At 37.7% G+C, this 16,412-nt stretch overlaps 2 protein-coding genes across 3 annotated transcripts in view; both read right to left on the reverse strand.

Annotated features, from left to right (window-relative positions):
* Nucleotides 1–2,540, reverse strand: part of LOC107714526 (uncharacterized) — a 7,916-nt gene extending 5,376 nt beyond the window's left edge. Inside the window, exons 1-3 of the mRNA XM_016520377.1 lie at nucleotides 2,416–2,540; nucleotides 1,546–1,753; nucleotides 1,307–1,365 (exon numbers count right to left, since the gene is read on the reverse strand). Of these exons, the coding sequence (XP_016375863.1) occupies nucleotides 1,307–1,365; nucleotides 1,546–1,753; nucleotides 2,416–2,540 (392 nt within the window). The remainder of the gene's footprint in view (nucleotides 1–1,306; nucleotides 1,366–1,545; nucleotides 1,754–2,415) is intronic.
* A 1,110-nt stretch (nucleotides 2,541–3,650) lies between these two features.
* Nucleotides 3,651–16,412, reverse strand: part of LOC107714534 (PR domain zinc finger protein 10-like) — a 25,355-nt gene continuing 12,593 nt past the window's right edge. The window contains exons 10-23 of one of the 2 annotated variants that reach the window (XM_016520393.1): nucleotides 15,190–15,307; nucleotides 14,973–15,090; nucleotides 14,199–14,483; nucleotides 12,311–12,655; nucleotides 11,336–11,491; nucleotides 10,394–10,570; nucleotides 10,150–10,260; nucleotides 8,778–8,978; nucleotides 8,546–8,692; nucleotides 7,701–7,871; nucleotides 6,950–7,087; nucleotides 5,257–5,431; nucleotides 5,044–5,144; nucleotides 3,651–4,947 (exon numbers count right to left, since the gene is read on the reverse strand). In XM_016520393.1, coding sequence (XP_016375879.1) covers nucleotides 4,756–4,947; nucleotides 5,044–5,144; nucleotides 5,257–5,431; nucleotides 6,950–7,087; nucleotides 7,701–7,871; nucleotides 8,546–8,692; nucleotides 8,778–8,978; nucleotides 10,150–10,260; nucleotides 10,394–10,570; nucleotides 11,336–11,491; nucleotides 12,311–12,655; nucleotides 14,199–14,483; nucleotides 14,973–15,090; nucleotides 15,190–15,307 — 2,435 coding nt within the window. In that variant the 3' untranslated portion in view covers nucleotides 3,651–4,755. The remainder of the gene's footprint in view (nucleotides 4,948–5,043; nucleotides 5,145–5,256; nucleotides 5,432–6,949; nucleotides 7,088–7,700; nucleotides 7,872–8,545; nucleotides 8,693–8,777; nucleotides 8,979–10,149; nucleotides 10,261–10,393; nucleotides 10,571–11,335; nucleotides 11,492–12,310; nucleotides 12,656–14,198; nucleotides 14,484–14,972; nucleotides 15,091–15,189; nucleotides 15,308–16,412) is intronic. The other variant, XM_016520394.1, reaches the window with a different exon arrangement.

Genomic DNA, 16,412 nt, shown 5'->3' on the forward strand with positions numbered 1-16,412 from the left:
TTTTTTCTAAAATTTTAGACATAAGGGGAAGATTTGAAATGGGTCTGTAATTTGCCAGTTCACTAGGATCTAGTTGTGGTTTCTTAATAATAATAGTTAGAACGGTAGCTAAGTTTAGGTATGGGGTGGATTAAGGGATCTAAAATATGGTCATGCAGAATAAGGCATTACTATTTGCTTTATAATTACTAATAAACAGCCAATATGTCTCAGGATCATGGACTGTCTGTGTCATGTTTTGCCCCTGTTTCTGTTCCCTTATTTGGTCATGTTCCTGTCCTCGTTTTGTTAATTAGTTTGATTAGTCATCCCATACACCTGTGTTTCCCCAATCATCCCCTGTATTTAAGTCCTAGTCTGTGCAGTCTGTCTCTGTCGGTTCTACTTGTTATGTTCATGCGTTCCCAGTGTTGGATGTACCCTGTGTTTCTTGGATTAAAGACTGTTTCTTTTATTCCTTGTCTCCATCGTTCCTCGCCATCACAGATTGTAACAAGACCAGTGTGTTATGTTAACATTTAGTAATGCATTATTCAAATCAAAAGTTGTATCCATTGAACTAACATTAATTTATAATGAACAGTTGTATTTTTTTTAATGAATACTGTAGCAAATGTACTGATCATTGTTAGTTTTATGTTAGTTAATGTATTACTAATCTTAACTTAAAGGGTCTAATTTTACCACTCAAACTCGTATTGAACCTGGAACAGTTCCCTCCTATTGTGTTTGATCCACATTCGATTTTTACTTCAACTGCTTGAAACATTGGTTAATTTATTTCTTCTTGAAATGTTGTGACTTTTTCTCATTTAGGGGCATGAATGTGCATGCAAATTTTCAACACATAGAAGTGTTTTGGAAAGGCCATACAAATTTTGGTGAGTTAGATGGTGTTAGTTGGTTCCATGTCATTTGCACACTTTGAAAAACAGCAGAGAGTCAGTTAAAAAAAACTAAAAGTTTTATTGTAGCTGGTCAGAGACAGAAATTTTAAGACAAATACTTTTGAAATTTAAGCTGACCAAAGGGAGGGACTTTTTTTTTTTACACAGGAGTTTTTCATATTTTATATATTATTTAGTCTCTGTCAAGCAGCAATTGAGGTTTTATGTAAAAGCAAGACTCTTTGTAGTGTTGATTTTTGACAAGCTGCATGGAAACCAAAAGGGTTCAATTTGACACCTAAAACAAACTAAGTAGTCATATTTTCAGCACACCGGGAGTGTTATTAAATGTGCAATTATGTGAACAAGAGAATCTTGGTATTTGGTATATTACATTTACAGGATTTGGTCTGGCTCACCTGGCCTGCTGGTTTTCAGCAGTTTGCCTCACTATCACTTCACCATTGCACGGGAGATGCTGAGAAAATCCACACATAACCATACATTAATATTTACTTATGTGACATAGCGTCATTAGTTGACACTGATAAGCTGGCAGAGGATGCAAAACTAAAAACACTATTATTCCGAAACATATTTGAAAGCACATTTTAAATTCCTCTAGATTTACGAAAAATAAATTCAATAGTAGACTGACCTGCTTTACTTTCTGCTCATAATGGAGCAGGAATTGGAAAGCTAAAGCACAGAGGCCCATGGCAGCACACAGCAGCCCAGCCAGGAGCAGTCGACCCGCGGCTTCAGTCAGACTGACAGAGGGGTGCAGAGGAGACTCCTCCAGAAGAACCAACCCCATCAGAACCAGACACGGACTCCATTTCGGCCAGTTTCTCCTCCAGTGCAGTCTGACAATAAGAGAAACAGAGATTCAATCATAATATTGACAGAGTCGGCTAAACTTGGTTATTACGAACGTGTATCATTTTGCAAACATTATGAGAACATTCTGAATGTTCTACGTTTTGAAACAAGCATTACATAGTACATTAGATGGATGTCCAGCTAACATTCCACGAACAATGTATGGATAACATTTTGAGAACATTATTTAAAAAGCAGATAACTCTGAAACAGTAACTATGAATGTTAATGAAAGAATGTTTGTTCGTATAGCTTTGAAAGAAGCTTGTTAATTTATGATAAACTAAAATGTACTTTAATGTCATATCTAGATACATCGTAATTACACATTTGTATTTCCAATGCAATTCAGAACAAAAACACACTGCAGTACTTCACATGCGCGTTAGTATTAGTCAACACATCAAAGTACGTGTACTTAAAAGCACAATATAAGCAGTTAAATTAACATTATTGCAAAATGCTCTTCTTAAATGTGTACTGCTCTCTTTAAGTACACCTAAGCTGTCATTGAATTCAGTATTATTATATTATCTGTATGTGCAGTTCAAAACAATACTTTGAAGAACACTACAAGTGCACATTTAAGACAAGTACACTTCTTTTTCACAAGAGTTAACCCACTCTCAGCGCTCCAAACACCCACCTCATCCGCCTCCACTCTCGTCCAGCTCTGTCCTCCACCTCTCGGCGGATCATCTGCTTCTCCTCCGCCGTTCCATCCTGTCCTGCTCTGCCCCGAGTCCCGCTCCGCTCCCAGCAGCTCCACATGGACGTCCTGCGGGAAGTGTTTGGGTTCCTCAGCCCATGCCGTGGACACTGAATACTGGATTTTCCAGTTGTACCAGTCGGTGCAGCAGGTTTAATTCATCATATACTCGTGTTTATTGTTTTCCTTGTTAGGTTGTAAGAAGAGTATGTGAGGAATGCGGTTATGGTGAGGGAAGTTGCACTGCGCCAGCTGCCGCCAGCAGCACCACACCCTCCTCAAATACAGACACTTTTTCTTTTTTCTTTTTTTCAAATACAGACACTTTACACTTTACACAGCTCGCGCAGTGCGTCATTTAAAATAACCAACAATTTAAAATTTAAAAAATGCACTCAAGAAGGACAAAACTGTTTACACTGTAAATATTCTTGATATGGTAGAATGAAACTACTGCATATTATTAAATGTGTTACCATGTCACATCAGTGCATCTTTTTTTAATACAAATCTATCTAAAATTAGTTATTTTTATATACGTTTTATTTATACATTATATTCCCTTAATACTTACTTCTAAATCAAATCAGTTAACAGAAATGTTATTAATTTAAACTCGTCTCGTGTAACAATAGAAAACGTTTAATGTAATGCACTTACTATAAATTATTTGTAAATCCTAATTTTATTAATGTACTCAGTAAAAAAAAAGTATCAGTTTTTCAAGTTGTACTTACTTTTCTGAATGAATTGACCAAACTCTGTTTGGTTTTCTGACGTAATTCTTGTGGGCGGAGTTTTGCTTAATTAAAAAAGAAAAAATCAATGGAAAATAACATGACCCTTCTTAATGTCTTTCTGTGCATGTCATGCGTACTGGTTTTAAATGGGCTTAATGTTGAGTCAAAAGATTACGTTATACTTGTAATTATGCTGTCAATATATCTTAGTTTTGTATTTATTCCCAAACATTTCTTAAAGAAAAAAAGGGCAGTCTACAAAATAAAGCCAAGATAAGGGATTTGAGGACTGACAGACAATAAAGACATCAAGTTTACAAAAGTATGTTTATTTCCCATCACTAGGAACAACAGGAGACACCAACCCAGAGACACTGAGGCGCATTACTGTACATAAACTGTCAATAATTACAATACTTATCATAGTACAGATTTTTTTTTACATTGTACAAGTTTGTCTCAGTATAAATAGTGTATGCTGGATATATTTCCCTTTCTCTGGTTATAAAGTTGCAGCAGTGCTCCACTGATGGATGTGCAAAACCCAAATAAATACTAGTATGTCCATAAACACAAGTTACATAAAATACACAAGTTCTTAATGTTCTCCAGTCATTTTAACAGATAATAGACAGAATAATATGAGGACTCAGATACATTTTGAGAAGGATTTTTGTGGGGTATGAAGTGCTCAACCTTCATCTGAACCTCGCTCTGGCTGGTGACTCCTTCCTTGGACCATATTATAACATTTTATAGTAACTTTTATTAAGTAAAGCATTAATCTGGGGTTTGCTTTCATTTAGCAAGGGAGCGGATCTGGGCATGAATGATCTGATCTTGGAAGTTTTGCTTCAACCATCAAAAGAACGAGACAATTTTGAGACTGATGCTAGTTTCTCAAAAAAAAACAAAAAAACCGTCAAGGTCATAATCCACCCCAAAACCAAAAGAAAATACATTATATTTCGCATTAAGAAACTGAAGTCTGTTTTTTAGGAATATTAATATTGTTGCATCATGACATTATGTTCATGACAATCAAGCACATTTTCAATATTGTAATGCTTAATAGTTATAAAAATTAAGTCACAAAGCGTCACATTCCCTGTGTTAATTATAGTTCTTTCTTTGGATTTTGGGGTAAAGTGTGATGCGCCTGCTAATCCAGACAGTATTTTTACAGTTCCAAATATATTCAAACAAAATCCAGTAAAAGTGAGGATCCACAAAACAAACAAAAAAACATAAATAAAGAGAGGGAAAAAAAACTAATTAGGCCAAAATGAAGATAATAAAAGAGGCAGGATGGCACAGGTTTAAAGTCATGATTGTTCCTGAAAACATATATGGTTGGGTGTCTAGAGAAACACAGTTAACCACTCCAGTGTTCTTATTAATTCATAAAAAAACATCTTGACTATTTCAGTTCATTGTTTTGAACTCTTCAAGAAAATAAATCAGAAATCTGTTTGTTCATTTAAAGCAACTCTGCAGCTGAAGATGACAAATCAGGTTGTTCATGTGAGAATGAGGGTCAGGGTTTGGTGATATGAACTTCACTGGCCCCCGTCCCGTTGGTGGTGGTGGTGATGATGTACTGCGTGGTGGTCTGCTGACTGACGGCCAGCTGCTCCAGTGGGTCGGGGTGAACCTGCGCTGCGGTGGACGGGACATTCACCTGCTTACCATCCAGCTCCGTCTGTCCTTCTGAGATCACATAGTGTGTCTGCAATGCACGAGAAACCAAAACACAATTGCATTACAATATGAAAGCAAAAACACTGGAATTTATGTGTTAGCCAGATAGCTCCTCCAGACTCACCGTTTTGACCTGACTGCTGTTGACGGCAGCAGTGACGGGGGCGCTGGCCTCTGCTATCACATACTGAGTATGAGGAAGAGCCATCATCTGGATCTCAGCTGCTTACAGGAGCAAAAGGAGGAAAACACAAGGCTGCCATTATGTTTTCTGTATAAATACAGGTTAATATAACAATACATATCTATTAAAGAAGCTTTTGCTGAAGATGCTTACGATAACTCCTGTAGTTCCAGTTGCTGGGAAGGTACGCATGCTGTGCAGCACCTTGCGTCTGACTGGTGGACGTCTGTAGAGGCTGGCCCTGAGCGAGGGTCACAGGGGTCAGCTGGGCGGAGCTAAGCTCCTGGGCTGCTTGCTGAGAGGAGGGACTTAGAGGCTGAGCTGAAACCTGATTGGATGATAGAAAGTGTTAGAAGGGTAGTAGTGATGGTTAGTGATGGGAGAAACGAACCATTTCGAAGCTACGAATCAATTGCTTCGCAAAATGATTCACTGTTTCGAAGCGCTCGAAACACCACACGCTGGTGACGCCTGCTGGTCAAAACTGTGTAAATGCAACAAAAACTCAGACCAAAACATGCATAAAAACAGCTTTTACAAACCCAATGAAAACGCGTTCTTGAAAGTATAATATATTAAATGCAATCAAAATAATAAAATACCATTAAAAATGAAGTGTCTGTATAATAGGCCTATGTGTCTTTAAAATAATTATTATTAATTTGCAAGGGCTTGTTTTGTTTGTTTTATGGAGAGCTTGTCAGAGATCGCCCCCCTAAGGCGAACTATTGAAATTTCAAAACAGTTATGACGCAACGAAGCCTCGTTTACAGAAATCACGTGACTTTGGCATTTTGATACATGCTCTGAACCACTGTTTCGAAACAATTGATTCGCAAAGGTTTCGAAGCTTCATGAAGCAGTGTTTCAAAAGCGGCCATCACTAATCCATCTTCAATATTAAAAAATAAAAAAAAAAACAACAGCTTAAACCTCTTTCAGTAACCATAAAGTGAACATTGTTCAACTATTTCTACTTGAGATTTCATGAGCTACATTCCCACTGTTTTACACTCATTCAACACGACTATAAAATAATAATTATTATGATTTTTATTTTGATTATTATTAAATATAAATATAAAAATAAGAAATATATTGTAGTAGCACTATTGTAATGTAAAATAAATCAAGTATTTAAAAAATATAATTTTATTTTACAGTACAACTGTAAAATTACAATACTAATATTAATGTCTTAATTGATTCATTTTCAAACTTTAATCCATCAAGCTTTTATTTTGACGGCTTGCCGGAGAAAATTCATAAAATTTCAAAAACTCTCAGTGCATACATTTACCTAAAGGGGGTATTCACCACTGGCAAGATGGGCTTTTAATAAAATGTACTACTGATTTCAAAAAATGTTTTGCATTTCTACTTAATAGACAGCAACATGACTAAAGAAAAAAAAAAAAGGCGGTGATGTTCTCTTTTGTCAACAAAACCAAAAACATCAATTTTGGCACGGCCCTCTTTCGATCCGACTGCCAGAGGGTGGGAATACAAAAATGCAGATGTTCGATCTGTAGTTTTAACAAAAGCCCTGGAGTTATTAAAGTTATTCTGCCAGATGACAAAAATGACATATTTTGCATCATCCAGTGAACAATTGCTGATAAATACATGGGATATTCAGGGCAGGTAACACCGAGAAAGAGTGTTCATTGTTCATTTACTTATACTGACATTGCAGCAATATAAAGCTGTTTGGAAATTGGCAAAATTATCCTAGAATTAAACTGAAGCCTTCGCAGGTAATTACACTAATCCATATTGTGATATTATGTCAAAATATTGTGCAGCCCTACACAGCATGCACATCCAGTGAAAGTCAGCTGCTCACCTGTGCATTGGCCTGCACTGTCCCTGTAGGCTCAGCCACCTGTATATGCTGAACCTGAATAGAGTGCTGACTGTAACTGTGAGGGTCGTGTAACTGACTCACATCTACTGTAGAGTGCTGAGCGTGAGGAGAGGACGCCTGCAGAGACAAACAGAACACTCACTTATCAAACCAGTCTAAAACTCACCATTAGATAGAAAAGCACTATTATTAAACATGTTTAAAAAACAGCATTTATTTGAAACAGTAAAGACATTTATAATCTTTAAAAAAAATTCTGTCACTTTTGATCAATTTAATGCATCTTCAAAGAATAAAAGTATTTATTATTATTATTATCAACAGTGATAATAAGAGATGTTGCTTGAGCGCCAAATCAGCATATTAGAAGGATTTGACACTGAAATTCTGCTGTCATCACAGGAATAAATTACATTTTAAAATATATTTATAATATATATATAAAATATATATAATAGAAAACAGCTATTTTAAATTGCAATATTATTTCACAAAATGACTTTTTTTACTGTATTTTTGATCAAATGAATGCAGCCTTGATGAGCATAAGCAACTTAATTCAAAAACATTAAGAAATCTGAATTATTCCAATTTGAATTATTCCCAAAAAAAAGAACAAAGTCAAAAGAATAAAGCAAACAGAATAGACAAAATGAAAAAGATAAAGCAAAAAAAAAAAGCCAAAAGTAATAAAGAGCAAAAAAGCGAGTGTGAATCCGTGTGTGCGTACCGGGGCCACCTGCACCACCTGCAGCTGTATGTGCTGTGGCTGTGACAGGCCTCCTCCTGCCTGAGACACTGGGATGTACTGGATCCTCTGGAAATCCCCTTGTGCTGTGCGGTAGTCTGTGGTCAGGGTCTGGGACAGCTCCGTCATGGCCTGAGTCAACAGATCGGTCGTCTAGGAGGAAGACAGGAACTGATGAACACTGGGTTGTTACGTGACGTGACACTTTATTTACCGTCTAACCAGTAACACTTTACTGATATGTCTTTAAAGGGGGCATAACACACAGTTTCACCCAATCTCATGTTAATCTTGAGTACCTATAAAGTAGTACTGCATCCTTCATATCTCCAAAAAGTCTTTAGTTCTATCATATTTATAAAAGAAAGATACAGCTTTAGGATTCTCTCCGGAAAAAGCCAAGTTCGATGCGTGCGCGGGTGCGTTCTTCCGGGAGAAATGTCCATATAAGGAGTTCCACCCTCGTTTACGTCATTAAGATCCACGATCGGAAAAAACTTTCCGAAACTTGTACGAACGCGGAAGTAAGATTTTTGGCACTCCGTCATACGTCCAAATTGTTTTTTTGAAACTTTGTCCATGCTTAGCATGAGAATCCAACTCTTTAACAGTGTAAACAACTCTGAATGCATGAAACAGCATTGTACCCCCCCTTTAAAGACAACACTAAATGGCAACAGCCTTTTCAGTAATTTAAAGCATTCAACTGAATGTTAACATTGAGACCCGAGACATTTGTATAGAAAGTAAATAGGGCAGATTTTGATTTCATGCTGTCGCTTTGAAGTGTTTGTTCGAGTGTGTCTGAGCGTGCACATTCTGCTCACCACCACGGCCTCAGCAGTAGTGCCGTCTGTTGTGATGACAGCAGGAGTGCTGCTGATGACGGTAGCGGCCAGCGGTGCCTGGATGCTGCTGCTGCTGTTGTACTGATACTCTGGATGCTTCTTACGGATGTGCTGGACCATCTTTGTCTAAAAATAAAGATAGACGTGTGTTAGGACACATCAATCGATTCACATGAGCATATATACCATGTCATTACTGACTCTACAGTACCTTGCTGCTGTACTGTTTGGCACAGTGCGGGCAGCACACCGGTGCAGTAGCGATGGTGCCGGTCAGCTGCGTGTGTGTGCTCAGCATGGGGTCAGGTTCTCCCGGCCCGGCCGGACGCAGCTTCCGGATGCTGGGGGGCAATTCTGCCCCGGGGTGGTTCTTCAAAATGTGGGCCTTCCTCTTACTGGCACTTTTATACACCTGAACAGGTGAAGATAAAATAATAACATAATACAATAATTAATAAATACAATTACTTTCAGGGATGAATTTCCCTGACTTTTAGAGTAATTTGTGTGTATGTGTGCCGTTCAAAAGTTTGGGATCAGTAAAATGTTTCATGTTTTTTAAAGAAGTCTCTTATGCTCATCATAAGACTTCTTTAAAAAAATATATTTTTTTTTTCAGCTGTGATACTTTTTTTCAGCTGTGATACTTTAAAAAAAAAGAATTTATTTAAAATAGAAATCTTATCTAACAATATAAGTCTTTACTATCACTTTTTTATCAATTTAACACATCCTTGCTGAATAAAAGTATTAGTTAAAAAAAAAAAAAAGTACTGAGCCCAAACTTTTGAACGGTAGTGTATTTTGTTACAAAAGATTTTTATTTTAAATAAATGCTGTTCTTTAACATTTTATTCATAAAATAATTCTATTTTAGTATATAAAAGTATATACTAAAAAAAGTATATACAGGTATATAAAAAATATTTAGATGTTTCCAACCTTAATAATAAATCAGCATATTAGAATGAGTTCTGAAGGATCATGTGACACTGAAGACTGGAGTAATGGCTGATAAAAAATTTAATAGTATATTAAAATGGAAAACAATTATTTTAAATCGCAATAATAATTCACAATATTACTGTTTTTTTCTGTATTTTCGATCCAATACATGCAGCCTTGATGAGCAAAAGAGACTTTTTTTAAAAAACATTAAAAATCTTACTGATCCCAAACGGTGACCGGTGTTTGTGTGTGTTTCGATGACCAGGACTGGAAATTAACTTTTTTTTTCTCAAAACAATAATTCTAATATTTCCCTGTTTTCCATTACCATGGGAACCCTGTCCTGTGAATTTTTCATAAAAATGTCATTTACAAGATCAACTTTAAGAGAGAACCTGTTGATATGAACGTACTATGCAGAAAGAGCCAAATGGTAACTCTATTTTCAGAGGAGGCTCAAGTCTCTTGGCTCTAGGACACACTAATATCGTCTTTCTATGAGTCAGCTGTAACTGCAGCCAATGTGAAAACCAGAGGGGCGTTAAAATGTGCAGATCCGTAGAAGGTGGTAAGACAGAATTGGCAGAGCTCACAGCTCTCATAAACGACCCCAGTAGAACTGAAGGAGTCCAGACCTTATCACAGTACTGACAGAAATAATCTCGGTTGGGTTTAATGATGGGCAGCGTCAGCTCAGGAACCTCCTCCAAACGCATCTCAGGATGTCGTTTAGACAGGTGATTCACCTGTAGACAGAACAGTAAGAAAACAAACAAAGAGGTCACAAGTGGCTTATGATTTCCAAAACACTAATTTCGGAAAGGCTAAGAAACAGCAATAAATTTAATAAATAAACTGAAGACAAAGAAACTTCAATACCAGCATCCCTCGTCTCCTGAAGCCCATCATACAGAGTCGGCATTTAAACATGAAGCTCTCAAAGTCAGTGGTGGGCTCCTTCTGTTTCAGAGCTTTGGTGCGGTGGATGTGGTCCTTTTTGGCCTCGCGTTCAGGGTTGTGCATCCTCTGCATGTGTTCCCGTAATTTATCCTTCCTCTAGCCAACAAAGGAGAAACAACACACAACAAAATGAATGAGAAGTTAATAAACACACACACACACACACACACACACACTCTCTAAGGTAGGCTTCATGTCTAAGCTTTAAATGCAACAAATGTAATTGGCTTCAAAACCTTAAAAATTTATAAACATCACAATGCACTGCATTTATTTGCGTATATGCAAATACATTTATGCATCTTGGCATATGTGAATCACCTTAAACTGTTTTCCACAGGCGGAGCACAGGAAGTCCTTGCGGTCAGAGTGGCGAAGCATGTGGAGTCGTAGTTTATCAGGCCTGCAGAAGGCTTTATCACACTCCGTACACTGGAAGATCTTCTCAGAGTGGAAACTCCTCACGTGTTTCTTTACCTGCACAACACAGACACATGATTGATTAATCACACATCATTAAACACAAGAATACTGCCATGTAATCAGATATTAAAAAGGTCATATCACTTTTTTCCCCTTGAAAATTCACTTGTTAGGTTGTGCATCCTCTGCATGTGTTCCCGTAATTTATCCTTCCTCTAGCCAACAAAGGAGAAACAACACACAACAAAATGAATGAGAAGTTAATAAACACACACACACACACACACACACACTCTCTAAGGTAGGCTTCATGTCTAAGCTTTAAATGCAACAAATGTAATTGGCTTCAAAACCTTAAAAATTTATAAACATCACAATGCACTGCATTTATTTGCGTATATGCAAATACATTTATGCATCTTGGCATATGTGAATCACCTTAAACTGTTTTCCACAGGCGGAGCACAGGAAGTCCTTGCGGTCAGAGTGGCGAAGCATGTGGAGTCGTAGTTTATCAGGCCTGCAGAAGGCTTTATCACACTCCGTACACTGGAAGATCTTCTCAGAGTGGAAACTCCTCACGTGTTTCTTTACCTGCACAACACAGACACATGATTGATTAATCACACATCATTAAACACAAGAATACTGCCATGTAATCAGATATTAAAAAGGTCATATCACTTTTTTCCCCTTGAAAATTCACTTGTTATCAAAGGTTTCTTCCACTAAAAACGGTCACATTTAGTTTTTATGTATTTAGCATTACATCACTTGCTCAGCCAATGGATCCAGTGAATGGGTGCCGTCAGAATGAGAGTCCAAACAGCTGCTAAAAACATCACAATAATCCACATGACTCCAGTCCATCAATTAACGTCTTATGAAGTGAAAAGCTGCGCGTTTGTTATAAATTTATCATTACGATGTTTGACATTTCGTCTGAATCAGGAGAGAAATATGCACAGATCAATCACTGTTTACAAGCGAAAAGAGTCTAAAACAGCTCTACAAACAGGGAATGGACTTTTTTGCTGGAGGAAGCATTATTATGGATTATGGACTCTTTCCTCTTCACAAGACGTTAATTGGTGGACTGGAGTGGTGTGGATTATTGTGATGTTTTATCAGCTGTTTGGACTCTCATTCTGACGGCACCCATTCACTGCAGAGCATCCATTGGTGAGCAAGTGATGGAATGCTACATTTCTCTAAATCTTTTCCAATGAAGAAACAAACTCATCTGCATCTTAGACAGCATGAGAGCGAGTCAGTTTTCTGCATATTTTCAGTTTTGGGTGAACTGTTTCTTTAATAATTACAGATTTTTGGAATGGAAAGGAAGAGTTTAAAAGAAAAAAAAAAGAACCGGTTTTGTGATTATGTGTCATTCTGTTTGTTAGCACATCACACCTGTATGAAGTCTGTGAAGGTTTTCTTGCAGGAAGGACAGGAAAAGCAGCCGTTGACCAGGTGAACCTCCACATGTACTTTGAGCAGGTCCAATCTGTCATAGGACTCGGCACAGAAGAGGCAGGAGTAGATGCGCTGATCACAGTGCAACTGCCGGTGATCCTCAAGCGCAGCGTTCGTCAGGAAGCCCTTACCACACTGATGGCACATGTGACGGCAGCCATCCCGCCCGTGGTACCGCATGTGCTGGTCCAGCTTGTCCTTATCTCGAAAGGCTTTCCCGCACTGAGAACATTTAAAGGGTCGAAAGGACTTACGGATGAAAAGATGCTGGAGAGCGGCATTCTGAGTAAGGGAAGAGAGAAAGCATGGAATGGACACTTTTGAAATGAGAAGACGACTAGGTGATCAATCCAAGCAGGGTGATGAGGAATCACTTAGTTTACACTGAATTCATGTGATTTGTGAGCAATGACACAATGCACTTGCGTGGGTCTGTATGTCACAGAGATGATGGCTGAAACAAGTCGTTGTGTTTGCATGCTGAAATGATTTAATCTTTCAGTAGTAACTTTAAGTTATAGTTCAGACAAAAAAAAAAAAGCACATTCTGTCATCATTTACTCCCTCATGTTGTTCCAAACCCAAAAGACTTTCCTCCATTGAACACAAAAGGAGATGTTTAACAGAATGACTTACAATGCTAGTATTAATATTCATGGCTGTCATAATTTCCATGCTTTTATTTTATAGCTAGCTAACCATATAGCTTTTATTTTGGCCAAACTGTAGTATCAGTAGTGTGAATCATTTTTACAGTAACTTATGTTATTTTTGGAGCACAATTCAGATTTCACAATTCAGTTTTATTTCAATTCACAAGATCTTGATTTGATTAGATTCTGATTTTGATATTGATTCATCTGGATATATATCAGGTACATGTACTTGTCAGTTGGTACATTACTATAATATCAAAGGTTAAAATAACCAGTCCAATATTAATGGTTAAAATAAGCAGTCCAAACTATTAAATGCAATTTCTATTAAGTTTCAGATATAATAATCAATACTCAAAAACTTACCAAACATTTAAAATCGCACATAAGCCTGTTTTTCGATTTAATGATATAATTATGCTTCTACTCTAATTTTTTGTTGAAAAATAAGCATTTAAATTTAAGAGGAAGAGATGACTGGTTCATGTGCACTCAGTGCCAAAATGGTATTTATTGTTTGAATTTCATGATAAAAGTGACATAATTTAAAAGCTTAGACTTCGTTTCATATTAAAAGTAACAAAGCCCAACATTTTTTTGATTATTGCATGGAAGGCACACTAAAAATAATATTAAGCGATGTTTTGTTCATGCATCAACAGAAAGCAGTATTGACTAATAGACTGATTCTTGGGATTTAAGAATTGATATCGGTTCATCAAAATGAATACTGTCAACCCAGCCCTAGTGTCCTTTCCCATTCACTTTCATTATAAAAGCAAAGATCACCCATGACATGCTAAACATCTCCTTTTGGTCAAACAGGGTGACATGGCTACTCTTAAATGATATGAATGTTCATTTTTGGAGCAGCTGTCCTTTAACTCTGCTGGCTGATGAAGCTTGAGGACTGAACTGATACAGACAGATGTAATGGGGATGTAGGGAGTCATAGACTGTCAACACTGTATTGACTGAAGGAGGAAGTTTCCTCTGACTCCACTCTGGCCCACATTAGACCTACCTGCAAGTCCACCTTACCGTGCAGCACGCAACAAAAGAGAAAGACACACCCACATACACGCTACTGTTAAACAACTCTAACCTACTTAACACACTACAATGCAGAGAGCTGAGGTTGTGGGTCACTCATGACGGACGTATCTTACCCTAATCCTCCTCGCCCTCCTCATGTCCTGCGGTGTGAGGTGAGGGTCTTCGGGACTTGTCTGAGACAGGTCCTCTTTGGCAGACCCCGGGACTTCTGTGGCTAGAGATGGGGTGACAGAATCCCCCTCCTCTTGCAGCTCCTCGGTGTAGGTTGCTGGGGTATCAAGCCCTTCTTCTGTCTCAGTCTCCATCGATTCGGCTGCCATCTCCACCACCTTCAGCCCGTTGAGAGCTCCGTCTGTCCTCTCCTCAAACGGTAGTTTATCTACAGATGCTAACAGCTCCTATAGCAGGTGCAGAGACACAAATTTAGCACAAAATTGAATCAGTCAATTCCAACAAAAACTTTAAAACGTTCATAAAGAGATGGTAAATATAAGCCAATCTGCATCAAGCAAACAAGTTTGAGCTGCCGTTACCATATTTGATGATCTCCATGTGTGTGTTAATCAATGTTTAAATGTGAATAAAAGCCTAAATTAAACCTGTTCATCTTATAATGCAATTTTGCCTCCTTTAGAAAACTTTTTGAACTGTTCCATTCATATGGCTCACTTTTATGATGTCTTTATGAACTTTTTGAAGCATCAGAGTTTTGGGGTTTTAGGTGAATGGACTTTTAGTAGAGGGACAGAAATTCCTCAGGTTTCATTAAAAATTAATTTGTGTTTCGAAGATGGACGGAAATATTATGGGTTTGAAATGACGTGACAGTGAGTAATTGATGAAAGAATTTTAATTTTTGGGTGAACTAATACTTTAAAAGACTGTACCTGTGTCTTGTCAGCACTCTCAACAGGAGTCTGTGGGCAGATGAATTTCATACGTCGTCCTGGTCGCCTTGCGGCGCCGAAACGCTTCCTGCCCCGTCCTCGGCCACGGCCCTTTGGCCTAGAAGAAAAGAATCTTTGTCAGACACTATAATGGACTCACTGTCAGGAATACAATCATGAACATCGGAGAAATCAAGTCACTGATGTGCATTCAAACCTTTGGATGAGGTTCAGCTTGTCATCGTGCATGTTTAAGTGCTGCTGAAGCTGCTCTGAGCTCATGAACCGTCTGTTACACTCATAACACGGCCAGTTCTTCTCCTGCTCGCGTAAAACTGACCCAGGAACCACAACAGAAACATATTTTTAAAATATTACCAGCATAATATCGTGGTTCAGATGTAAATACTATATATACAGTTCTTGGTAAGATAAACAAACAAAAATTAAAAATAAGTTAAATAGTTAAAGGAGGAGTTTATAAGCATTTAGTGTGATTCTTTTTTAAATTCATGACTGCTATTGTTGTTATATGAATAAATAAATATATATTATGGAAGTTTTTTGATCGCTTCGACCTGTGTGTAATCAGCCTCACTGATGTCATCGGAAGCTTTAAACATTCAGGCTCTATTACATTCATTCCCAATGGACGCGATATTACGTAAATATTATTATCCGAAACTAATGCACATATTTAAAATTAATGTGCATTTTGTAAAACGTCTGTCTTAACAAGCAAGTGATTTTACCTGTCGTGCTGCTTTCGAACAGTTTCTATTTTATTTTGATAAAAGTTAATTTTATAACATTTATATTATAAGCCTTTTTAGGACACAATATAGAGCACACCATATATTTTATTGTACTGGAACCCCAAAATTGCAATACGAATTGAGCTGTGAGAAATTAACAGTTACATCCTTAGTCAACCCTCTACGCACAACTTGGCAATAGAATCGCCATTGGTGATTGGTCATCAGTGACGCTAATAGGTGAGAGCCTAGGTTGGGGGTTGAACAAAGGCCTCCTGTAGCGAATCGATGCGTTTTTGTAAGAAAACCCTAACCTAACCCTAACCCTAAAATATCCATATTCAAAACGTAATAATCACTTTAATGTAGCTTGCGCCTCAGCAAAGCTGACCTCATACATCATCCGCCCGGAACTGCTTCCGTGTACAACTGTTGGCGCAAGCTACATTAAAGTAATTATTACATTTCGAATATGGATATTTTTCTTACAAAAACACATCGATTCACTACAGGAGGCCTTTGTTCACTCCCCGGAGCCGTGTGAGACACTTTTTTTTTAATGGATGGGTGCTTTTTATTTAACTTCTTTTGGACTGAAGCAAAGCAACACCCGCTGAGTGGCATTAAACAGCTTGAAAGATCAAAGACCATTTTTAATATAACTCCGACTGGATTCGTCTGAAAG

This window comes from Sinocyclocheilus rhinocerous, unplaced genomic scaffold, assembly GCF_001515625.1.
Source record: "Sinocyclocheilus rhinocerous isolate Xijiao unplaced genomic scaffold, SAMN03320098_v1.1 scaffold809, whole genome shotgun sequence".
Classification (NCBI taxonomy): domain Eukaryota; kingdom Metazoa; phylum Chordata; class Actinopteri; order Cypriniformes; family Cyprinidae; genus Sinocyclocheilus; species Sinocyclocheilus rhinocerous.